Source organism: Marmota flaviventris, chromosome 3 (assembly GCF_047511675.1).
Source record: "Marmota flaviventris isolate mMarFla1 chromosome 3, mMarFla1.hap1, whole genome shotgun sequence".
NCBI classification, from domain to species: Eukaryota; Metazoa; Chordata; class Mammalia; order Rodentia; family Sciuridae; genus Marmota; species Marmota flaviventris.
Genome location: NC_092500.1, coordinates 12,148,363 through 12,173,778, shown reverse-complemented (window position 1 = coordinate 12,173,778; position 25,416 = coordinate 12,148,363). Strand labels below are relative to the sequence as shown.

At 59.7% G+C, this 25,416-nt stretch overlaps 1 protein-coding gene across 2 annotated transcripts in view; it reads left to right on the top strand.

Moving 5' to 3' along the window:
* Nucleotides 1-12,770, top strand: part of Tom1 (target of myb1 membrane trafficking protein) — a 31,470-nt gene extending 18,700 nt beyond the window's left edge. For both annotated transcript variants that reach the window (XM_027939944.2, XM_071609557.1), the window contains 8 exons: nt 1,870-2,003; nt 3,370-3,403; nt 3,700-3,793; nt 4,822-4,942; nt 8,669-8,744; nt 10,668-10,727; nt 11,879-11,918; nt 11,993-12,770. In XM_027939944.2, coding sequence (XP_027795745.1) covers nt 1,870-2,003; nt 3,370-3,403; nt 3,700-3,793; nt 4,822-4,942; nt 8,669-8,744; nt 10,668-10,727; nt 11,879-11,918; nt 11,993-12,144 — 711 coding nt within the window. In that variant the 3' untranslated portion in view covers nt 12,145-12,770. The remainder of the gene's footprint in view (nt 1-1,869; nt 2,004-3,369; nt 3,404-3,699; nt 3,794-4,821; nt 4,943-8,668; nt 8,745-10,667; nt 10,728-11,878; nt 11,919-11,992) is intronic.
* The last annotated feature ends 12,646 nt before the right edge of the window (nt 12,771-25,416 follow it).

The following is a 25,416-nucleotide window of genomic DNA, read 5'->3' as shown; positions in this document are numbered from 1 at the left end:
GGGGGCCCAGGCAGGTGGGAGCGTTGAGGGTCACTGCTGCGTGGCATGAGCCAGTGTGCCACAGGACAGAGGGCTGTGTCTGGGGAGAGGCCCCCTCCCTGTGGAAGTCAGTTCATAGGAGCACCAAGAAGGCTGGGGACCTCCAAAGCCCAGGAGTCAGCAGAATCTGTGAGGGGACAGAGCGCTCAGTGCTTGTCTGACCTGCGTCACTCTCTTGTCCCTGTGCCTAAGGAGCTGACTGGCCTAGGAGTCCTTCCCTGTGGGAGTGGGAGAGCGTTGGAGTTGGCCGGACGCCTGGACTTGAGGGCTGGGTGAGGGGCCTGCACGCAGCTAGCTCATGTGTCCCCGGCCAAGGTAGCTATGAGTGGTCTAGGGGACTCAGGAGGGAGAAGCTGGCCCGGCAGACACAGTGACGGCTCCCACATGTTGGGGCCTGGCTCCTGTGTCCCAGGATCTGTGAGGACATTTTTTTTAGTTGTAGATGGGCGCAATACCTTTATTTTATTTTATTTTTAGTATGATGCTGAGGGTAGAACCCAGGGCTCCACCACGTTGCTGCCTCCCAGCCCCTCTGCTTCCTGCCCACTGGTCTGGCCTGTCCCTGCCTGCTGCACACCTCCAGCCCCTGGGCCTGTGGACAGTGACTCGGCTTAATTAGGCCTACTGTAGGCTACACAGGACCTTCCTGGAGAAGCTCAGAAAAGAATTTTCTAGAAGGCTGTATTAAATAGGTGGCCCTGTGTTCACTCAGAATGTACAGCGGAAACCAGGCCACGGAGTGCTTGGTCACGGAGGGAAGAGCAGAGGCCCCAGATGTTGATGGCCACCTTAGATGCCTTTGCCTGTGCTAGTGCTGAGGAGGAGTCCCTGGAGGCCTGGCCGGGGAGGGTGGGTGTCGGGGTGCACAGGAGCCGAAACCAACAGCAAGCAGCCCTGGTCCTGCTGCCCCAAGAGAAAGTGCGCATCAGCCACACCCCACGGCTCTCTGCACCCCCACTTCACGACCAAGGCCCCTATTCACCTGGCGGCAGGTACCTGGACAGAGAACAGACAGTCTTGCAAGTCTAACCTACAAAGCTGGGGGCTTTCATTTCTTTATTTTCTCCAAGTAAGTTTAAACCAGACACTCGCAAGGAAAGTAGTGACGTGCCACCAAGTGCAGTGTGGACGGGCCCTGGAACACTGGCCCCAGCACGCGGCCGAGTTGGCAGCCCCACCCAGTGTCATCACCTTGTTCTTACAGGTGGCCAACTGAGTGCCGGGCACAGGAGCTCTCTGCAGTGCTGGAGATCTGAGATCATCCCAAGTTAAAAAATTAGTGAAGATAATAGGGCAAAGATTCATAATCAGCATGTGTGGATAACGGCTAGAGAGAAATTGTGTTTTTTCTACACCCAAAGAAGTGGTGACACTGTGTTCAGCCATCACTCTTGTGCCCCCAACAGTCTTGAGTTTTGTTTTAAGCAAAGATGGTGGGAGAGACTTCCTTCTGGACACTGCACACACCAGGTTAAACCGGCAGCATTTAGCGTGTTGGGATCGCCTGTGCTTTGAATTTTAAGGTAAAGCCAGGCAAGGTGGCACGTGCCGATAGTCCCAGCTCCTGGGGAGGCTGAGGCAGAAGGACCCCTTGGACCCAGCCTTCAGGGCAGCCTGGGTAAAATAGCAAGGCCCCATCTCAAGACCAATTAATCTGATTAATTTGGGTATAGAAACCAGGAAGTGAAGTGTGCATTCTTGTTTGTAGAACCAAGAGCCATCCCCTGGAAACCACTCCCTCCTGCAAGGCCAGGCCAGGGCTGGCGCGCTGTCCACGAGGGATGGCCTTGCTGGGCCGAGTGACCATGTGTCTCACTTCGGCCCCTGCAGGAGCTTCATCGGACGTGCCGGGCCATGCAGCAGAGGGTCCTGGAGCTCATTCCGCGCATCGCCAACGAGCAGCTGACCGAGGAGCTGCTCATCGTGAACGACAATCTCAACAACGTGTTCCTGCGCCACGAACGGTAGTGCCCCCTCCCCAGGGCCTGAAAGCCGCCCTTCCACACCCTCAGCCCCTTCCTGGAGCGGCCTGCAGCCTGCAAGGAGTCCGCCCCGGGGGCTGGGCAGGCGGGGCAAGAGCATGGGCCCTGCAGCTGTGGTGGTCTGGCCTGTCCCTGCCCGCTGCGTACCTCCAGCCCCTGGGCCCGTGGACAATGACCCGGCTTAACTAGGCCTGCGGTAGGCTACTCAGGGCCTTCCTGGAGAAGCTCGGAAAAGAATTTTCTAGGCTTTATTAAATAAGTAGTTTTCAGAATCCAAAGAAGAGCAAGACAGTGAAGCTGCCAGTAAACAGGCAGGATGGCCCCTGGGCAGCTCTGGGGTCTGAGGTCAAGGTGGGGACGCAGATTCCTGGACCATGTCCCAGGTGCCACCATCAGCCCCAAACACTCATCAAGCTTCAGAAGCCCCAAGACTGGCTTAGCTTCATTGTCCCACCAGATGGGGAGGGGAAAAGGCCTCTCAGTGACAGGCCATCAGGATCACATGAGATTGGGGAGCACAGCTCTCCAAAAGAGCGTTCAGTTGCTGCTGTGGAAGAGGACAGGGCCGCAGGGCCCGAGACGTGGTGGCCCTCCACTTGTCACATCTGTGGCAGCTGGTGGTGACTGAGTCCATGGGGCAGTGCCTGGAGACCTCCACACACCTGCGCCTGGTGCCTGATGCCGGCCACCCAGCCTCCTCCAGCCCCATCTAACTTGAAATGGCCCCACGGCCCTGCCTGCCCGCCTCTCTGGCTCCAAGGCCCCGGGGAATGCAGGGCCTCTCCCGCATTTCAGGCCGTGGGCTGTGCGGTGGCCCCCGACACCAGTCCCCAGGCCTCTCCTGTGCCGTGCTTTCTATTCTCAGCTGCTTCTAGTCAGTGTCCTCTCCGCACCCCCAACCCCAGACACTAGGGGAGGGGACAGGAGTTCAGAAGTGATGCCACTTCCCGTGTCCCCAAGCCACTCCCTCCACTCCAGCTCCTCAGCCCCTCGGTGGCTCCATAAGGCAGGCTCAGACCCCGCGCCTTTCCCACACCACCCCAGCAAGCCCAGCGCACACAGTCATGTGAGAGGAGAAGACGGTGTCCCAGGGCAATGTCCCCGTCCCCTTCTCTGTTCTAGCCATGCTTGTTGGCTGCTGGTCGTGACTGAGGTGGCCTTATGGCTGCCATTTAAATTGGGACACTTTAGCAAATGGAAGAGGGGCCCGGCTGACAGCACGCACAGACTGCAGGCGCTCCCTGACGTGGACCCACTGAGTCGATTCTGAGACCTATGGTTTGCAGAGCTCCTCTGGAGCTGTGTCTGTCTGTCCGTCCCCTTGACTGGGGTCTTCTCTGTCTTGTAGGTTTGAACGGTTCCGAACAGGACAAACTGCCAAGGTAAAAGTCGTGTTTGCTGCGACTCGAGCTAGTGCGTTCATGGGAGGAGGAGGCCTCCCCCAGCACCCCAGGCAGGATGGAGCTGCCCCCGGGCTCCCAGGGAGGTCTCCTAACTTACGGCCCTGCCCCTTCATGGCAAATAGAGCTCTGCCACCAGCTGGTGCAGGGGCCCAAGTGGAGGAGAGAAGCCCCCTGACTCCCAGTCAGAGCCTGGGGGCCGAGAGTGCAGGCCAGCGCTTCAGGAGAAGGGAGCGGGGCTGCAGGCCGGGAGGACACTGGGGCCTCTCCTCCCCCAGGCCCCAAGTGAGGCTGAGCCAGCCGCTGACCTGATCGACATGGGCCCTGACCCTGTGGCCACCGGCAACCTCTCGTCCCAGCTGGCAGGAATGAGTAAGTACCGCGGGGGGCTCAGGGAGAGCACCTCACCGTGCCATAGCAGCCTGGTTGTCCTGGGCGCTTCCGTTGTCACCAGCATGAGACAGTGTCCCTCCAAACCAGGTCCCAAGCCAGCTCTTATGGCAAGGCTGGCACTCAGGACAAAACACTGGGGCTGCCCCAGGGGTCCCCCAGGCCCTGGGCCCTGCTTGTCAGAGACCCCACTGCTGTGTGAGTGTCCCTCTGTGCTGATGCCCCAGGGCCTAAGTCATCTGGGTGCGTTTAGGTGAGTGACTTAGACTCGCTGTGCCTCTCCTTGCTTCTTGGGGACGAGGAGGAGGGAGCTGGGCCCTCCTCCTGGGTCAGGAGGATGGGACAAGCTCACAGCTGACGCAGGCTCAGGCCAGTGCCAGGCCTGGAGGGCACTCTGGGTTTGTGTGTGGTACTGCAGATGGAACCCAGGACTGTCACGTGCTAGGCAACTTGCTCTGCCGCTGAGCTACACCCCAGCCCCACCACTCTTGGTAAATGGTGGCATCGTCATCACCGTCACAGGGATTGTTTGTTTAATTTTATTCATTTATTTGTATGCGATTCTGAGAATCAAACCCAGTGCCTCACACATGCTAGGCAAGCGCTCTGCCACTGAGCCCCCGCCCCAGCCATGGGGTTGGTTTGAATGCTCTTGACTGTCTGCTTCATGCCAAGTCCAGGAAGTCATCAGACCCCACCCGAAGCACCCAGAAACACTTGTTGGAAAAGCCAGTCTGCCCTGCTCCCACCTCCTCCAGCAGATGTAGGGGGCGGCCCCTCTCCTGTTCCCTGACCCTCATTGCAGCTCCCAGGGAGTGACGTGCTGCACCTGCCGCACCTCGGACAGGAGCAGACTGCAGCCAGACAGTGGCCGTGGCTTGCTCCCCGCCCCACCCGCCCCTCCACCTGCCGCCCACACCCCTGCCTGCCACGCCCCAGCACCACACCCCGGGCCTGGCAGGGAAGCACAGGGATAACACAGGCCTCCTGTGGCCTTTCTGTCCCTGTAGACCTGGGCTCCAGCAGCGTGAGGACTGGCCTGCAGTCTCTGGATGCCCCAGGGCGCCTGGAGGACGAGTTTGACATGTTTGCGCTGACTCGGGGCAGCTCGCTGGCTGACCAACGGAAAGAGTGAGTGGCCCAACCCTGCCCTGGTTACCTGCAGGCAGGGCCTCTGTCAGGAGAGGGACTTTCAGGACCCCTGAACCTGGCGCGGTGGTGGGCACGGGGAGGAGAGGCATGCGTCCATCAGTCAGGCATGGCCCCAGAGCCCTGTGGTCAAGGGGCAGACTGTGCAGGCAGAGCTGGCCCAGAAGGGAAGCTTACAGACAGGGACCACCTCTGCCTCAGTCTGACATAATCTGGTCAGAGGGCAACTGAGGCACCGAGAGACTGGGTCAGGCCAGGCAACTGATGTCTGGTGTCACTCGGTTGGGAACCCAGGGCTGTCTGGTTCCAAAACTGTCCCCAGCCCCCGTCCCCCAGAGGCCAGGGAAGTTCCCTAATGAATCCTCGGGGCTCTCAAGCCCAGCCACCCTGCTCTCAGGGGAGTCCTGTGGCCCACTCAGGCCGGCCTGCCTTGGGACAGAGGTGGGCTGCCCTTCCTGCACGCTGTCCATTTTGGGGACCTGCTTTCAGCAGCCGAGGCAGGTGTGTCTGAGGGCCCGCCCCTGGCCTTAACTTCTCCCAAACTGGCTCCCCACATGCTTGTCAGGGAAGCATTTCCCTTAGTGGCCTCTTCATCCCTTTGCTTATGACCACCCGGATTGAGCTGTGGGCAGCCAGGATTCTTACAGCCAAGGAAAGTTCTAGATTAAGATCCTCTGAGCTGCTGCCACTTGGCTTTGGGTACTCTGTGTTGATCCCCTGCCCACACCAGCAAATCCAGGTCCGGTCTGATAGGCCACGGCCAGCAGGAGGGGCCCTTCCTCCCAGTTAGGATTCCACAACCTGGATCCAGGGTGTTCCCTGCCCTGCCCCCAACCAGAGCCAGCCCTGGGCCGCAAGCAGCTATGTCTTTTGTGTTGTTTTGTTTTTGGTACTGGGTGAACCCAGGCCTCACACATGCAAGGTGAGCTCTGTATCGTTGAGCTACAGAGTAACATCCCTGGCCCCTTTTTTAAAAAATTTTTGAGACATCTTGCTAAGTGGTCAAGGCTGGCCTTGAACTTTCAATCCTCTTGCCTCAGCCTCTGAGTAGCTGTAGCTGTCACTGGAGGTGCGCGTCGTCACCATGCCCCGCAGGCTGGCTTCACTTTGGTAGAGTGCACACACTCAAGCCCAGGTGCCCCAGGCCTGCAGCTCGCGGTTGCCATGGAGCTAGGGACGCCACTGAGGCTGCTGTGCCGGTGGAAGCTAATGGGTCAGGGGGGACTTGCCACTGTGGGGTGGCCCGTGCCCACAGGCCCCAGGGACAGCCGCCCTGGCACACTGGAGAGTGTGTCTGAGTGTTCCGGTGCCAGCCTATCTGGAGGGTGCTCTCACTGGGCTGTTCCTCCAGGGCACAGGCCCTGAGGACAGGGAAGATGGCACCTGGAGCTTGCTCTGCAGGGTGCAGTCTCCCCGGGAGAGTGGCCTGTGCTGCGGCTGCTGCTTGTGCTCTGGGACCACTTGCAGGAGGGGCGGGCGTTATGGGCACAGAGCAGGGCTGGCAGCTCTGCAGAGGGCGCCCAAGGACCCACAAGGTGAGGGGCGGGGGGAAGGGGAGGAAGCACCAGGCCTGGAGCTCTTAGATGAGTGTATTACCAAGTGGCCCCGTCTGTCCTCTGCCCAGGAGGTCGAGGGCCGCTCCACAGGCTGTGCTGCCCTTTGCTGCTGCAGAGCCAGTCCCTGGCCCAGCCGAGCCTCGGGCTTCAGGCTACTCCTTGTGGGGGAGAGAGGGGCAGGGCGAGAAGGAATCAGGAAAGAACACGGAGTTCTTTGGAGTGAAGGAAAGCAGGGTTCTCTAGTCTCCCAGGCCACGTGCCTCACCCGGCCCTTCCCACATGCACCTGGCATATCTTAGAGGCGGCATCCGGGCTGCTGCCCGCCCCCCACTAGCAGCCACCTCTGGGTCAGGGTGTGTGATCCTTGGCATCGTGTCCTCGTCAGCTCTTGCCAGATTTAGCCAAGGATGCTAAGGGAATGAGCACACCCCTAGGCCACGCTGGCCTCAAGGTTGGCTCTGGACGGCCCTGCAAATCGTCACTTACCAGGGACAGGATGAGCCAGCCCACAGTTGCACTCCACCAGCTGCTGCGCCTTCTGAGGGAGGGTGTGTAGCAGTGCTTCTGGGATGTGGGGGTCTGCCCAAGAAGCCCCCTTCAGCTGGGTGCAGGGACACACACCTGGACTCCTAGCAACTCAGGAGGCTGAAGCAAGAGGATCATGAGTTCAAAGCCAGCCTCAGCAACTTAGCAAGACCCTGTCTCTAAATTAAATATAAAAAAAAAAAATGCCTGGGGATGTGGCTCAGTGGTTAAGCGCCCCTGGGCTCAATCCCCAGTTCCAAAAATAAAAATGGTTTTAATTTTTTTAAAAAATAAGCCTCTTTCAAGCCACATCTATAATCCCAGTGACTTGGGAGCCTGAGGCAGGAAAATCACAGGTTTGAGGCCAACCTGGACATTTTAGCAGACCCTTCTCAAATTTTTTTTAAAAATTTAAAGAAAAGAGCTGGGGATGCAGCTCTGTGATAGAGCACCTCCAGGTTCCATCCCCAGCACCAAAAAAAATGAAGCCCCTTTCAGTGAGACCTACCGCATTCCTAGGAAGGCACATTGGCACTGCACCCGTTCCATGTGGGGGCTCCAGTTCCCGAGTCCCCACCTCAGCAGAGCAGCAGTGCCCCTCACCGGGGCAGCCTGAGCCCTAACTGCGCCGGGCTTTCCCCTGGGCTGGGCCCGTGGCTCGCTTCCTCCCCTGGAAGCTGGGCCAGCGCAGGCAGAGTCCGATCTCCTCACCGCTGTCCAGAGTGGGAACAACCACCCTCTCCACACCAGGGCCGGTCCCAGTGCCTGCCCTGGACGGCCCCGCCACAGCAGCAGGGAGGCCTGGGAGGAGGAGCCCTCAGCCCCCACCTGCCCTGCCCAGGCCCCACCCAAGTCCACACAGGGACTCCAAGTCCAGCTCATCTCCCGCCCAAGCCTGGCCGCCCTGTGGCCCAGCTTCCCTCCCACTCTGGGTGATGCCCTTGGTCCCTCTGGGGCTGCTCCTCCGTCACACCACACACTTCCCGCCCTCTCCTCACCGGCCAGCAGCCGAGTGGCCCTGTCCCTCCCAGCCCTGCCCCTTCCACCCTGCCTGGCAGTTGGCCTCCCCCAGGACATTTGGCCGGGCCTTGGCGGGTCATCAGGGAGGGTCCCAGCACTGGTGAGCCAGGCAGGGCGCAGCTCCCCCGGCAGCCCGCACCCTTGTTTTCAGCAGCAGACCAGCGGGTCCCCTTCAGGTGCCACCTTTCAGAACCAGTTGATGAAATTATGAGACAGGAAGTGCTCCAAAGAGGCCCCGCAGACTATTCTCCGTGAGCGTGGATCATGGAGCGTTTCTCAGCTTGGCCAAACCTGGCCGTAGCCACTGGGGATCTTGTTCTGGGTCTTTAGCCAAAGACCCCCCTACATTCTCCAGCTTTGCTGGCGCCTGCCACACAGGTCAAGTGCCTAAGCCTGGTCCCCAGAGGCAGAAAATTGGGTCTTTTCTTCCATCCCCAGGCAGGCCAGGGAGGAGGAGCCCTCAGCCCACACCTGCCCTGTGGTCTGAGCTGCCCCTGCCCGGGCCCCACCCAAGTCCACACAGGGACTCCAAGTCCAGCTCATCTCCCGCCCAAGCCTGGTGTGGCCAGGGCAGCACCTGATGGCCACAAATGCCTCTGTGTTTCAGGGTCAAGTATGAAGCCCCGCAAGCAACAGATGGCCTGGCTGGAGCCCTGGACGCCCGGCAGCAGAGCACTGGAGGGGTAAGCAGAAGGCCAGTCCCACCAGGTACCTTCCCAAAGGCGGGCCTGCTGCTTCCTGGGCTCTGGGCCCAGAGTCCACAGCCTTTCCCCCTCTGGCTCTCCAGTGGTCCTATGTGGCTAACACAGTTATTCCCAGTGGACAGTTGAAGACACAGCTCCAGGCACAAGCCTTGTACCTCTGCCTGTGCATCCGGCAGTGTGAGAACCCCTTCCAGTTGGCCAGGGCCAGGGGCGACACGGGGTCATGACCGCTTCCAAGGCCAGGTGGGGCCGAGCGGTGGGAGAGGAAATGTGAGGTGGCAGGGCCCGGGGGTGGCTGGGAGGACTGCTTTCTGCCCTAGGTGAGGTAGAAGTCACTGGAAGGTGCTGAGATCAGGAGGGACATTTATTTGACTTTGATTTTAAAAGGATTGAGCAGGGAACTGGGACACCCGTTAGGCTGCGGAAGTCATCCAGCCTGTCCCCAGGCCAGCAGGAAAGGCAGGAGCCCAGCGACTCCTGGGGACTGGATTCTCCCTCCTGGGTCTCAGCTTCTGAGCCATTCGCAAGTCACCCAGAGCCACACAGGGAGCAGGGGCGGCGGGACCCAGCAGGGACTCCAGGGCCTCCCCAGCAGGGACTCCAGGGCCTCCCCAGCAGGGACTCCAGGGCCTCCCCAGCAGGGACTCCAGGGCCTCCCCAGCAGGGACTCCAGGGCCTCCCCAGCAGGGACTCCAGGGCCTCCGGTCTGTGTGGTGGCACCTACCACCCCTCAGCACTTTTACACACCAAGGGGCCATGGCTTAGGCCACTCCTGGCTGGGCTGGCCGCCACTCAGCACCGTCCTGCTCCCTCCGCTCTGGCTGTCGGGGCTCCCCAGGCAGAGCAGGGCAGCGCGGGCCAGCGTGAGCAGTGGAGCCCCTGCTGCTGCTGGCAGCCGGCCCTGCCTTCTCTCTGGGCTCTGCTCCTCCCAGTGGGCTCTTGGGCTGGGGTACAGGGCTGGAGACTACTCTGGCTTGGTTGGAGAGACTCACTCTCCCTCTCTCTGAAAGCGGTCAAGCAGCAACTCATGGCCCCCGAACCCCCGCTCCGCACAGGTGCCGTGTGAGCTCCGTGGGCCTCACCCCCCACCCCCGCCTCCCCCACCCCATCACAGCCCAGGGCGGTGCTCCTGCAGGTGAGGGCAGAGGCGCAAGGGTGCTCCGCAGGCTGCCAGGAGTCACGCTGCTCTGAGGACCAGCCAGCCTCCAAGTCTGTGCCCATGACCCGCAGCTGCAGAATGGGTAGAGAAGGAAACCACTGCCCTTGTGGCAGAGACCATATCCTTGAGGTCCAAACTGAAATGTCTCCGTCTAGAATGCCACCCTCCGAGACCACTGCCTGGTCCACCCAGCACCTCACTTCTCTCAGGCTCTTCTGCTTCCCTCTGTCATCAGCTGAGTCTGTGCACGTGCCAGGGGACAGGACCTGGTGGTGCTTAGCCACCAACCCTGTCCCTGCCCCCACCTTGATGGCTAGAGAGAGACCTCTGGTCCCTCCCTGGGCCTCGCTTCTGAGAATCTGTGGGCAGGGTAGTCCCTGCCCTGGGCCTTTGCAGGGTGCTCCCCCAGCCTGGAGCCCCACTGCGCCCGTCGCGTGTCAGAATTCAGGGGAGCGGCTCCCCCTGACCTGGCGTAATCCAGCTTCCAGTACCCCGTCCCCATCCCCTGGTTGGTCTCCTGGTCGGGCACCCCTCCCCAGCTGGGCACAGGGCAGGTGGTGGGTCCTGCGCTCTCAAAGGAGGGAATCCCAGGGTCTGCCTCAGCAGGAAGTGCCCGTCTAAGGAAGCAGCAGCTCAGGCAGGCAGGGGGACGGCCACTGCCACCCAGCTGGTGGACCCTGGGGCTTCTGCCTGGTCACCCAGAGCACTGCCCCTCCCAGCCTCACCCCTGCCTTTCCTTCCAGATCCCTGTCACCCAGGCCTGCCTCATGGAGGACATAGAGCAGTGGCTGTCTGCTGACGTGGTGAGTCCTGACAGGGAATCCCATTTTTCTCCTGAAGACTGAACGGCCCCAAACGAATGTGCAACAACAGACTCCCCATTAAACACGCCCAGCGCAGCACTAAAAAGGAAAGAAGGAGCCGCCGCGAGACAGGGTAGAGGGCTGGGGACACAGCTCAGCTGGTAGAGCGCTTGCCTCACATGCACAAGGCCCTGGGTTCAGTCCCAGCACCACACACACAAAAGATGAGGGTAGAGTTGTCCCCCAGAGGGACCAGGGTGAACATCTGGTCCCCGTTCCTGGCCACCATCTGCCTCCCCCTGGCACGGCACCCTTCCAGGTTCTTGATCCTGGTGTGAGGCCCCGGGGGTATCAGCCCCCCCAGGGGAGACACGGTCAGCAGTGCCGGTCACCGTCTCTGCAGCACTCATGGGGACGTCAGCCACTGTCAGGGAGACAAGCTTGCCCCCCTTGCATAGATAGAAGACTGCCAGGCAGCTCAGGGGCCCAGCCCAGGGCAATTCGCCACTCGTCTCTAATGGAGGCACCGGGGCAGGCGTCCACGCCCCCAAGCCCTGCGACCCTGCCCCTGGAGACCAGAAGGAGCAGGAGTGACCAGGGCTCCTACCCCAGTATCCATCACCCACCTCTCTGAGCACCAAGGACCAGACCAGAATCTGGAACTTCGGGCCAGAGGCTGCTTCTGCCAGTGGAGAGACCAGGCCCGTGCCCAAGTCAGCCAGGGGCAAGGACTCGGGGCCTCCTGTCTGGGGGCAGATGCCCCAGCCCCTCCCCAGCCTTCACCTCCAGCACAGTGGCCCCACATCTGGGTGTCAGCCTTCCGTCCATGGGGCCAGATTGTCCACCCAGTTGGGCCCTAGGAGGGAAGGAACTAGCCCCACCGAGGGTCCCTGGGCAGCACACCAGGGCAGGACAGTCTGTGTGTAGCTCGCCACGTTAGTCCCAGCCTCCCTGCTCTGAAGGAAGGAGAAACCAAAGCTCAAGGAAGTCGGGCACACCCAAGACCTGCAGCTCAGTGGAGTGGGGACCCGGGCCCCGGTCCTGGGCTGGCCAGGGTCAGAGCCGGGTGTGTCACCCAGGCCAGTTCCACAGGGCCATGCTGGATGCATGAGCCCCGGTGGCCCTCTGACCTCTGTCTCCTTCTTCTTCAGGGCAATAACGCCGAGGAGCCCACGGGCGTCACCAGTGAAGGTAGTACCCCCTCCCGCCCACCCCCGTCCCCCAGGGACCTGCCTCCCAGCCCACCCCTCTCTCTCTCCCACTAGAGTTTGACAAGTTCCTGGAAGAACGGGCCAAAGCTGCCGAGCGGCTGCCCAATCTCAGTCCCTCAGCCGAGGGCCCACCAGGACCCCCTCCTGGCGCAGGCCCTCGGAAGAAGACCCAGGAGAAGGACGAGGACATGCTGTTTGCCTTATGAGCCAGGGCCGGGCGCCCTCCACCCAGGGCCTGCTGCTCCCTGCCCTGGGCTCTCCCTCCCCCGTCAGTGCTGTGGCTGGGTACCCCTCTCTCCGTAAGGATAGAGCTAGGCCGTGCTACTCCGGGGAGGGGGACGGCGGGATGCACTGGGGACGGGGTTGGCTCTCCACTGGACCACGGCTGCTCGGCCCCCTCCCCACACCAGCCACCGCAGCTGCTGGGAACTGGGGGGCTCCAGGCAGCCGTCTGGTTGCTTGGTGCCCCAGTGTGGCTCTCCTTTCCTGGGCGATCCCCACCCTGGTCCTGTCCCCAGAGGAGCCTCGGAGCCCACACTGCCCGCCGAGGCCTTACCCATTCCCGGTGCCTCGGGGGGCTCGGAGGCCTTGGCTTGCTGCGCAGGGCCGGGGCGGAGGCTGTGCTGAGCTGCTGTCTGGGTAGGTCACCCACCCTAGGGGCAAGGCCTCGCCAGCCCACAGCTGCAAGATGAGGCCTTGGGGCCCTGGGACCCCACTCCCTCACTGCCTTCCCCTCCTTTCCGTCTCCCGGCAGCCCCATGCCCTGTTGGAAGATCCCTCGTACAGGGCGAGGTGCCTTTTGTACCCTCCAATAAAGAGAAAACCACCCTTCTGGCTGCGTCACTCTGAGCAGCAGAGCGCCCGGGTCTTGGGGCACCACTTTTTTGGGTCCAGACTCCACACCAGGCCCCCAAGAGGGCCTGCTGTGGGCTCTAGGCACCCTCTGGTCCAGCCCTGCTGGTGGTGGTCAGAAGAGCTGGCCCCAGGGCCCCAGAGATTGGCCTGCCTGAGGAGAGCAGCGGTGTCAGCTCACCTAGGTCTGCGGGGCTGGGCTCCCGGGTGTGGCCAGGCTGTGTGGGCAGCTGCTGCTCCAGCTGCTCTCTGTCTGGGTGGCACCTGTGCTCTGAGGCGTGGCCTGGAGCTGCGCACGTGGCAGGTCAGATGCGGCCCAGCCCTGCAGGCCCAGCGGAGGCAAAGAAAGCGGCTTCGAGCAGGCCCCACGGACCCGAGGCCCACCCTGCCCCCCATGCAGGCCTGCAGTGCTGCCCCCAGGACAACTCATGGTCCAGGCCAAGCTTCAGGGCTTGCAGATGAGCCAGGGCCCCGTCACACCTGGCCTGTCCTAGCCACCCCTCACGACATCCCAGTGGGGACCGTGCTTCGAACACCACTTGCAGTGCGGAGACTGAGGCTCCGGGAGGCAGCGCCAGCCGAGTTAGGCACTGACTGATGGGAGAGAGGGACCCTGGTCCCCTCACCCTGCAGCCCACCTGCCCTGCCCGTCCCTACGGCCTGCTCCCTCAGTCTCTCCACAGCGGAGCCTTTAGGGGAATCGTGATTTCATGAGGATCAAAACCAAAGCTGCCTCTTCCCTGTGGCCACCAGGAAGCTCAAGGAAACTTCCATGGGTGGCTCCAGGGGCTAAAACTGCAGTGATTAGTTCCACCTGTGACCGGGTTCCCTGAACCCCGGTGTGGTCCTGGGGAGGAGGGAAGCCTGAAGACGTGGTGCTCCTGCAGGACAGAGGCAATGAGGACACCTGACAGCTGTACCCGCTGTGAGATGAAGGACAGGGTCACTGGATGCCAGCACCAAGCCGGGAGCTGGGAGGCCGGCGGAGGTGGAGCCAGAGAGCCGGGGTGCAGACAGAAAGGGCCCCGTGGGGTCCCTGGGCTCCCGCTGGCTGAGACAGCCCTGGCTGCAGGGAGCTTTCCTCCTCCAGAGAGGAGGCTGCGGGGCTGGGCGGTGGTGAGGGAGGACCTGGCAGGAGGCCATGAGGATGGCCAGGCTGAGTCCCCATCCTCCAACAGCGTGATCGTGGCCCCATGAGAAAGGAGCAGCTGCCTGGTGGGGCCTTGGGTGGCAGAGGGGCCTCCACCTGTGCCATGGGGTAGCGTGAAGAAGTGTGACTGTCCCCTTGGTCCTGGTCACAACTGGAAGGCCACCGCGGGCCAGGGACATGATGGCATCAGGGAGGGGCTGAGCTGCAGGTCTTGGGTGTGCCCGGCTTCCTTGAGCTTTGGTTTCTCCTTCCTTCAGAGCAGGGAGGCAGGGACTAACTTGGCGAGCTACACACAGACTGTCCTGCCCTGGTGTGCTGCCCAGGGGCCCTCGGTGGGGCTAGTTCCTTCCCTCTCAGGGCCCACCTGGGTGGACAATCTGGCCCCATGGACGGAAGGCTGACACCCAGATGTGGGGCCACTGTGCTGGAGGTGAGGGCCAAGCCAGGCCCCTGAGGGCAGCCCGGGCTTGTAAGGAAGTGCTCACCTGAGCCGCCCAGGAGCTCTTGCAGAACCTGCACCCTTGCCCTCCTTCCTGCCTTCCCTGGGCTGGCAGAGCCCCACCCTGGACCTGGACAGTGACCCCTCTTCCTCCTGCCATGTCAGTGTCCACGTCCTGACCTCTCCAGCTGTCACCCAACAGCAAATCCTAATGCAGCCTCTTCTGAGCTGTGTGTGGTCAGGTGAATGACTTACCTCTCTGCCTCAGTTTCCTCATGCATAAAATGGGCTAATAACAGTTGCTCCATCACGGGGGTCTGGAGGTTGATGAGCGAACAGGTAGCCACATAGGGTCATCCCGTTGTCTATTCCAGCATGGCCCCTGCTCCGGACACCCGGTCCAGAGCACTGCCCTCTGGTCCTGGGTAATTTCAGGGACACCGGCTCATCTTCCCAGCTCTCCTATGTGGTCTCTCCCTTCAGGGCCACCTCTCTGCCTTCTCCCCAGCAGGCGAGAACCAGAGAATGTGCCTGCCCCCTTCCTCGTCTAGGCTGCTCCAAGGGCGGCCAGCTGTCTTCATCCCAGCCACAGGAGCAGATGGGGGGGGGGGGCTGCCATCGTGCAGTGGGGGCTCCAGGAAGCCCTGCCTCTCCAAGGTAGCCAGATGCTCTGACTGGGCGCTGCAGGCCCTGGCCCTGGTCCGGGGTCAGTATCCCACAGTGACCACAAGATGGCAGCAGTGCTGCACGTATCCATCCTACCAGGACTCAGGGCCGGGACCACCACTCTATAATGACACTGGGAGGGGCAGGGTGGCTGCCAGCTGCAGCACTGCCCCACACAAACTCCTGGCCCTCTGCCCTGTGCCACACACACATACACACACGAGTGCGTGCACACCTTTTTTTTTTTATAGTTAACCCTACTGAGTGCTTTCTTTTTTTTTTTTTTAATTTTTTATTGTTGGTTGTTCAAAACATTACAAATTTCTTGACATATCATATTCCACACTTTGATTCAAGTGGGTTATGAACTCCCACCTTCACCCCATACACAGATTGCAGAATCACATCAGTTACACATCCATTGATTTACATATTGCCATACTAGTGTCTGTGGTGGGGCTAATTTTTTCAGTCCTGGGATTGAATCCAGGGACGCTTTACACTGAGCTACGTCCCCAGCCTTTTCTTTGGGGGGGGGGGGGGCAGTGTCTTGCTAAGTTTCTGAGCCGCCCTTGAACTCCCCATCCTCCCGCCTCAGCCTCCTGAGTTGCTGGATTACAGGTGTGTCCCCAGGCCCCCCGTGAGTCTGGATAACAATGGCCGAGGGCCGGGAGCTAGAGGCGGGAGGACCTGGCCCCACAGCCTGGTTCAGCTGTGACAGGACGAGGGACTCCATCAACGGAAGCTTCAGGTCTTCCCACGCCTTCCCGACTCAGGGGCTGTGGGGAGGAGCTGGGGTGGGCAGGCGACAGGCAAGCTCCTTGGGACCGGGCTCTGGCTCTTCTGGGTGGGCACCCGCGTCTCTGGGTGTGTGTGGCCATCGGCGCTCAGCACAGCAGCTCCAGCTGCATTCGGCCCGCGGATCCCCTCCCCTTTCCTCTTTCCACACCTGTGACGCCCTGGTCCAATGGTGACAAACCTGATTCCCATTGTCCTTCCTCTGTTAACTGGCTGCTCAGTCCCCAGTCTGTTACTGCCCCTGCCCAGCCCCTGCCGATGTCCTCCCGCCATCCTCCAGTGGCCCGTGGCCCCTGCTTGGACAGCCACTCCTCACCAGGCCCAGGCCCCGTTCCACTCTGGGCCGCCGCAGCCCCCACCCCACCCCCTCGGAGCAGTCCCCGCCCAGGGATGGGGGAGGGAGAGAGAGAAAGGGGAGGCTTCGTGTCAGCAGATGGTCAGGGTAAGCGCCTTGAAGTGACCTCCGAGTCCCACCGTCCCCACAAACCACACAGGTGTTTGTCTGATTCTAGGATTTGCACCTCCAGACGACCCGCTCACCCCAGAAATCCCTGGTCACTGTGTGCGGGGAGCGCCAGGCCGGGAGCGCCCACGGGGCTGAGCCTGCAGAAGTGGGTTCTCTCTGATTCTGCAGCTGAGGGTCCAGGAGTCAGGTGTGCAGGGTGCTTCCTGAGGCCTCTCAGCATCTTGCAGGTGGCCTTTGTCTCCCTGTGTCCTCGGTGGCCGCCCCCTGTGTGTCCTGTCCCCAATCTCTTCCGTTTTTTTTGTTTGTTTGTTTGTTTGTTTGTTTTTGTGTGTGTGTGTGTGGTGCTGGGTTGGACCCAGGGCCTTGGGCATTTGAGGCAAGCTCTCTGCCAACTGAACTATGTCCCCAGCTGCCGCTTCCTCTTCTTAAAAGGACACCAGTCATACTGGATTAGGACCCAGCCAGTGACCTCATTTTACCTTAAGCACCTGTTCAAAGGTTCTGTCTCCACATATAGTCCCAGGCTGAGGTCTGGGGACTCTGGGGACTACGGCTTCAGCATATGAACCTGTGGGGACACACTCAGGCAACAGCAATCAGATGTATCGATGCCCTCCAGGCCTGGGGCCCGTCCTCCCAGGTACCAGCTCTGCAGAGGGCAGCACGTGTAGCACCAACGTCCCCCCCAATGGGGCCTTATGGTGGCTGGGAGACCCCTGCTTGAACTAGCCTGGGCTTGGCCAGCAGAGGCAGAGAGCCCAGGCTGGCCTGCACCCCAACTCCCCAGTGGGTTAGAGTCAAGCCAATGGGGCCCTTAGACATTCAGAGGTCACTGGAATGTACCAGAGAGGGGGCCAGCTGGGAAGAGGGAGGGCCCTCGGCCCTCCCCACCCGGTCCCAGGAGGCTGGGTGTCCAGCCTGGCCTGAGGAAGAGGGAGCCCAGCCTCAACCAAGAGAGGGCAGAGCAGGGACAGAGGGTGAGACTCCAGCCAGAGCCTTGGTCAGGCAGGTCCTGGGTGGAGGAGTGCCCAGCCCACATGGCCACCCACCTACTGCTTGATCTGGGCCAAGCCCTTTCCTCTCTCTGGGTCTCAGTCTCCCCAGCTGCTAAGTGAGGGATGTGACCCCAGTATCCTAAGGTCCCCTCGGCCTTTGCTACTCCATCCTGTCTCCAAATTCCACCATCCCCCTCCAGAGAAGAACCAGACATCTACGGAGATGGGGATGCGGGGCCCTGGGTCTGTCCCCCTCCCCAGGACTGCAGGGGAGGGGGACACCTGTCAAGGGGCTCAATGGGACAAGCCTGGGAGGCAGGAGCCAGAGGGCCGCAGAGGAAGCGAAACCCAGGCTGGGGACCCTCCCCCACCCTGCCTCCAGAAAGGGGAAGCGGCAGGACCAGGCGGTGCCAGCTCCCTCGGCACCCACCCTCCCTGCGGCCCTCAGAAGGTAAGTCAGAAAGGCCACCGGCTGTCACGCCACTGAGGGGAGCTTCTGAGACATTTTCCTGCAAAGAGAGGGATCCTGGCTACTGGGTGGAGGGGCGGTCAGGGCGACGAGCGTTTTACTCTAGGGTGAGGCCAGAAAAGGCACCGCATGTGCTGCCTGCACAGTGGTGTGTGTGTGTGTGTGTGTGTGTGTGTGTTCAGGCACACAGATGTGCGCATAGGCTACCCCATGCGCTGGGCCTCATGGTGCCATTCGGTCTGCAGCAGCTGCAGGGCAGAGGCAGTGCCCAGGCAGGGGCCGCTGTACCAGCCATAGAGATGGACGTGCCAAAGCAGGTCCCTTTTGTACCAGGCACTTGGCAAGGGGTGGAGTAGTTCGTATCTCCCTTCCCGTGCGTCCGGGAGCAGACGGTGGGTGTTGCACAGACATCTTTCCAGCCCATGTGCTCCAGTCACTCCACAGCCCTGTCCCCAAAACTGTCCCCTCATCTTCCGATGGCACAGCCTATGGCCCCCTGGCTGGGAGCAGAAACCCCAACCGAAAAGCACAGGCGCTCAGGGGAGCGCCTCCCGGTGCCAGCCAGGGGCTCTGCTGTGCTGCTGCCCCCCTCGGCCGTCATGCTCCTGGACGCCCCGTCAGTGACCTTGGCCCAGCACTAGCCCCTCGTGAATATGGCTTTGCTCTCCACTCTACAAACCAGTTTCCGGGGGCCCCTGGGCGCTCAGGTGGCTTCCTGTTTCAGCCCTGCTTCTTCCGCCATCCCTGGTACTTGGTGATTTGGGCCTTTAGACACCCAGTGCCAAGTGAGAAGTCCCGCTTTTCCCCTCTCCCCAGCCACTCTCCAACCAGGAGCCCACCCCCTGCCCGCGGAGCTGGCACGTTGGAGCTTCTCAAAGACTCGAGAGAGGAGGCTCCTGGGTGGGATCCACTTCGCTGGGCTTAGGTGTCCCTTCCTCCCGTCCTTCCACCCACGGCCCATCTACCACCTGCCATTTGTGGGTCCAACCCCTGTGCCTGCACGTCATCCTTTCTGTCCCCGAGTCTCCCGGCAGCCTTGAGGTGCTGGGGACGGGGCAGGAGGTAGGTATCACACTGGATGTGAGATTAAATTTGCGACCACCCAGGTCTCCAAATGCCCCGTGTGGGGGCAACGCCTGTGATCCCAGCTACTCAGAGGCCGAGGCAGGAGGATCCCAAGTTCAAGCCAGCCTGGGCCACTTCGTGAGAACCTGAGTCAACACAAAACAGGGGGCTGGGGATGTGGCTCCGTGGCACAGCGACCGGCTTCCACCCCAGCCCTGAACAAAACAGATAGAAGCTGGAGTTCTTCATGCTTGAGGGTGACAAGGACGTCAGCAGAATTTCCTGGGGCTCACCAGGGGCACAAGAGGGTGCAGGGCAGGTCCCAGGCCACAGAGGAAACAGCTGCGCTTCAGTCCAGGTCTGCGATGGCCACAGACGGACGGTCGAGTAAGGCCAGGGAGGGACTCCAGGGGGTGGGGGCGGCAAGATGGGCACCAGGCGGAGGGCAGGGAAGACCAGAGGAGAGACAGGCGCTTCCCGGATGGCACCTGATCCCAGCCCTCCCTGTAACCCCAAGATCTTTAGCAAGTGTCCTGGTCACGCTTATTTGTCAAGAGCAGGGCTCTGTGGAAAGGAGAAGGGTGAAGTTTCACATCTGAGTCAGCCCAGGACTGAGCAGAAACACCCAGGAAGAAGCACAGGCACTGGGGCGGGGTCGTGGTAGAAACGCTGCGCCCCAGATCTTCAGGAGGACTTCGGACTTTCACTGGCCCTGGAGTTAGGGGATTGAAGTGTGGACACTGCCCACCCGGGACCACTTTCCGCAAGCAGCTAGAATAGAATAGACCCACTCCTGGCCTGGCCTCTAAGGCCCCTGGGATCTGGCCCCCTCACACCCAGGCACATGGGCTCTTTCACACCTCAAAAGTCTCAGCACCAGACCACAGGGCCTTTGTACATGCCCTGTAGGACACCTCCAAGTTAACTCACTCGTCCTTCAGGGCTCTGCTACAGTGTCATCTCCTCAGACAGCCGCTCTTTATCTCCTGACGGGTCATTCATCCGTCACGGGATTCACCTCCTGATGACACAGGCAAAGAGGAATGGAATAATCATAGAATGTCGTAGAGTCTATACCTTAGACCAAAAGTGACTCATTCCTGGCACTGGGCCCACCTTTCCTGGATCTACGTTTCCACCTGGATCCAGAGCCAGTTGGGGGTCTGCCATCCAGGGAAGAGGGACAGTCAACACGTTGGCCGCATCACCAGGGGCCAGTCTCTCCAACGCGCCCACGTTGGCGGAGGAGGAGAGGAGGGGCTGCTGTTTCTAGAAAGCTGTAGCGCCAGCCCGGGCAAGAGCCAACTCGCCACCTCTGGGCGCTGAACCTGCCCAGCCGTGAGCTGGAGGCCGGCGAGGTGCAGCGGGGCTTTCGAACTAGCTTGTTTGCAAGGCAGGTAAACTGCAGATCAAGCCACGTCCTCTGGACACTCAAAAACACAACCCACAGGCACAACGCCCCCTCATGAGCTGCGCGTCAGGCCGGGCCTCGTCTGCTGAGGGAGATCCAGGCCAGGAGGGCGCCTTCAGGTCCTCCCTGCACATCCCAGAGAAGGGCGCTCACACCTCCCCGGGGCCACTTGACCTGGGCAGCCCAGCACGGACCCGCAAGTTAAGCCATAAACTCAGGTGGTCCCAGTGTTTGATGGGTTCGGAGGTTCCGTTTGAGATCATGAAAACATTTCAGAGGTTAACGAGACCCTGTCTGAAAAAATAAAAAGGACTGGGGCCCGGCACAGTGGTGCCCGCCTGTAATCCTGGGGAGGCTGAGGCAGGAGGGTCACAAGTTCAAGGCCAGCCTCAGCAACTTAGCCAAGCCCTAAGCAACTTAGTGAGAACCTGACTCTAAACAAAAATAAATAAATAAAGAGGACTGGGGATGTGACTCAGTGGTCATTTATATATATATATAAATGAAATTGCCATCAGGCCGACTCTGGCACACCCACCCCAGCCCTCCCACCCTGGGGGCTTTCCTTCAACCTCCCCTCTCTGGCTCAGTAATGTGGCTCGGTGCTTCCAGCTTCAAATCCCAACTCTGTCCCCTGTAGGACTATGGTCACTGTCCCCTCCCCCACTGTGACCCCAGTGGGCCAAGCTCTGAGGATACAGCGAGGAGTAAGTCACAGCCCTTGTTCTCTCAGACACAGGGACTATCAGAGAAAAGCAGCCCTGGCTGATTGACTGATTGATTGATTGATTGAACCCTCAGGTCTCCTGCCTCCAGGAAACCCAGCCCAGGTGCTGGACTTGGAGCCATGACCCACCCTGAAGCCCTGGCTGGGGTGGATGACGAAGGCCCAGATGACAGTGGCACCTCGGCTCTGCACAAACAGACTGTCAGGTGCACACCGCAACCTCGGGAATGTCAGGTGACACAGGGCAGCAGGTGCCAGGGGAGAGGAGGCAGGAATTAGGGTTAAACCCCACCCAGTCATACCTGAGATACCCAAAAAACAACCACACAGGAGTCACAGGCACACCCCGCAATCAGAGCCAGCCAGGCAGCAGGAGGGAAAGAGACCCAGCTAAGCCAGAGGTCTCAGACTGGTGGCCCTGGGGCCAAGTCAGGTCTTACAGAGGGTTTTACTTTTAATCCAGTTTACTGTCAAGGTCTAAAAATAATACTAAACTGGGCACAGCGGCACACGCCTGTAATCCCAGCAGCTCCAGAGGCTGAGGCAGGAGGATCGCGAGTTCAAAGCCAGCCTCGACCAAAGCAAAGCGCTAACCAACTCAGTGAGACCCTGTCTCTAAATAAAATACAAAATAGGGCTGGGGATGTGGCTCAGTGGTAAACCACCCCTGGGCTCAATCACTGGTACCAAAATAATAATAATGATGATGATGTTGATGATGATGATGAAGAAGGGGTATTCTTTGTGGCAATAATTGGAACAGTTGGGGGAGCTAAGGTCTGTCTCCCACTTTGAGGCATTTGGGTTTCAACTGGCCTCAGTCCCACCCCCAGCTCCATCCTTCACTCAGGCTTCCTGTCAGCCCCTGGATGCCTCTGAGTTCGGGATCCTGATCCAATCCAACATCCCTGTGTCATGGATGAGTTTGATGAGACCCAGAGAGGACAAGTGACTTTCTCATGGTTGCACAGCTAGTAAATAACTCATCTGGAACCAGAAAGATTTAAAATCTCCAGGGGGCCACTCAGCACTCACTCAAACTCCTCAAACAACCTCTGGGGGGCGCTGCTGGTGGGTGGCACGGCATGCTCACCTGTGTGGAGAAGGGGCAGAGCCGCTAGGCAGCCAGAGGAGGGGCTCCCCCGTCACCAGGGTCCAGAACACAATCCACACCTTCCCAGGGTTCGTCCCAACTCATCTCTCCCCCAGCTGCCTCTTGATCGTAAATGGGGTACTCCTTGTGCCGGAAGAGGCAAGGTCCCAGGGCACGGCCCACTGACTGAGCTGGGCAGGTTGAAAGGCGTCTGGGGAGGGGCAGGCAGGAAGAGAGGGGAGGCACCACCCCAGGTGAGGGACTTGGGGAAGGAGCCGCGATGGTCAGGGCAGGGTCTTCAGGACAAGCCTCATGGTGAGCCTGCTCTCGGCAGGTGGCCTGCGGGGGAGAGGTGGACCCCGGCTGGGGGACCCCAGAGCACCTGAAGAGAGCTGAGCAGGTGCGCACCCACAGGGACTCCCACCGCTTGGCCTTGCCCAGTTCAGTTCTCTGGGTGGCCTGGGGGGCAGGCTCTGATGCCATCCCTGTCCCACAAAACTAAGGCCCGAGGCAGATTCTCCGTTCACCTTGCCACAGTCACCTAGCTGGGGAGTGGCAGAGCCGGAATGACCTGCACCGGCTGCCTCCCAAGTCCCAGTGCTCAACACCAAACTGTTCGGGCAACATCTGATGCTATTATTGTTGTTGTTATACCAGGGATTGAACCCAGGGAGCTCTACCACTGAGCCACATTCCCAGCTATTTTTATTTTATCTGAGCCAGGGCCTTGATAAGTTGTTGAAGCTGGCCTTGAACTTTCGATCCTCCTGTCTCAGCCTCCAGAGCCACTGGATTACAGTTGTGCTCCACGGTGCTTGATCATTATGGCCATTGTTGATCATTCAATATTACTGATTATTCAATATGAATAATCCCTTGGGAAGAGGAGCAGGGTCCCCGACTGAGCACCTACTCTGCGCCACACACCGCCAAGCTCTTTTACACCCATGTTCTCAGTGTACGTTGAAATCACTGGGTCATTTTTATTGTTGTTGGGTTTTTTTGTGTGTGTACAGAGACCTGAACCCAGGGGCACTTAACCACTGAGCCATACCCCCAGCCCTTTTTATATTTTATTTAGAGAGAGGGTCTCACTGAGTTGCTTAGGGCCTCGCTAAATTACTGAGGCTGGCTTTGAACTTGCAATTACACCCATGTTCTCATTTGACTCCGGCTGATTGAAAGACTGTTAGTCCCATTTTCCTGATGAAGAAACGGAGGCCACACAGAACCCCTCACCCAGCTGTCTGATGCCAAAGACCAGATGCAACCCACCCTATGCCCCAGACCAGCTTCCCAGACTGATGCCTCCTCCATAGAAAGCTGGGCTCAGATGGAATTTCTTAAGGAGGCCCCCCAGACCCTTGTAGAGACGCTTTCCAAGAGCTGCCTGCTGGGGCAGGGCCGGGAACCAAATGCTTCCCAGCACTTGAGAGTCCACAGAATGTCCACAGACATAGTCACCAGAGAGCCAGTTTAACTAGCTCTGATTCAGAGAGTAGCATACGGGGCTCAGCCCAGCCCTCCAGCCTCGGTGACCCTCCTTAATATCCTCTTCCTCTACTGTCCTGGAAACTGGCAGGGCAGGCAGGAGGTGAGGGTCTGGCCCCACCTCTGCCGTGCTCCCTACCTCCACTAGCAGGTCCCCTTTCCTCTCTGAGGCCTCAGTTTCCTCACCTGTACAGCAAGGAGTCAGTGGCCCGGATGCCCCTTGGATGGACTCACCTGGCCTTGCTGGGCCACTTGAACAGCAGCCAGGCTCTCGCCACCCCGTGCAGGGGCCATTCACAAGTTCCCAGGATGCACTGAGCCTCTGGACCTGTGCTGTCCCGTGTTCCTGAGGCCAGGCCTCCCTCTGGTGTGGGACTCCGCTCAAGTTCACGCTACAGGCCATCGGACTCTTCCACCTCTGACCCCTGCTCAGGTGCTCCGCGGGGAGGGAAAGAAGGCAGGTGGCAGGTCAGGGCACTTTTGTTGGCCAATAATCATAAGCAAAACCCACAATTCCTTTTTAGTAAACAATCACAAAGAGCTAAGCAGATATTAATCATTTAACATGAATTCTTTCGTTTATCTGTCACCCAAGCCTAGGAGGGGAATGTTATTATTAGCCCAATTTTATGGATAAGAAAACTGAAGCCCAGAGACACTAAATGACATTAAAGGTTTATGACTAATGGATTCAAAGCCAGGCCTGGAAATGTTTTTAAGCACCAGGCTTCATAAGGAAGGGGCGGCAGCATTATCTACATGAATAGAGCCCATTGGCCTTTGTTCGGGGAGAATCTCCCACTTCACACGAGGGCACCCTCTGTCTCTCATAATCAGCCGTGAGCCCAGGCAAGTGGGCATCTGGCATCGGGTGGCGTTGGGGTTTATCGAAACTCCGCCTCCAGCTCGTGGGTTTCCTGGGCTCCTTTACCAGGGGATTTAACATCACCATGTGGCATTCTTGCCTGGAGTGTTTAGCCAGAATCTGACCTGGAGGAAAAGGACAGACACAGAGCACAGGACATTTTCTCCTCCTCCTCCTCCTCCTCCTCCTTCTTTTTTGGTGGGGGGATACCAGGGATTTAACTCAGGGACATTTGACCCCTGAGCCACCTCCCCAGCCCTATGTTGTATTTTATTTAGAGACAGGGTCTCACTGAGTTGCTTAGCACCCTTGCTTTTGCTGAGGCTGGCTTGGAACTCATGATCCTCCTGCCTCAGCCTCCCAAGCCCCTAGGATTACAGATGTGTGCCACTGTGCTGAGAAAGGCCTCCTGGCTGAGAACACAGGACATTTTCAGACGACTAGCCCCTCTCTTCAAAATAATTTTTTTTTTCCAGTACTAGGTGTTGAACCCAGGACTTTGTGCATGCCCGACAAGTGCTCTACCAGTGAACTACGCCCCTGGCCCTCTTTATTGTTTTTTTCTTTCTTTCTTTTTTTTTTTAAGATAGGGTCTTGCTGAATTGCCCAGGCTGACCTTGAACTTGAGATCCTCCAGCTTTTCCATCATGGGCCACAACACCCAGCAAAACAATTCTTCCGTAGAGAAGACTGCAGAAGGACCCAGCCTCAGATAACAAGAACCTTCCCGCTGCGTGGGGGGGGCAGGCCTCCTGGGAGCCAGCTGGGAGTCAGGCCTGTTCCAGATGCCACAGAACAGAGAGTGGCTGGGTTGTGGCTCAGTGGGGAGCACTCACCTGGTGTACAGCAGGCCCGGGGTTCCATCCCTTAGCACTGCCGTGATGCCCCCTGGTGAAAGTGGCCATGTGCACTGTGGCCTTGCCTTAGTGGGGAAGAGTCCTGATGTCTACAATATGTCCCCAAATGGTTCCAGGGGAAAAAGTAAATAAGA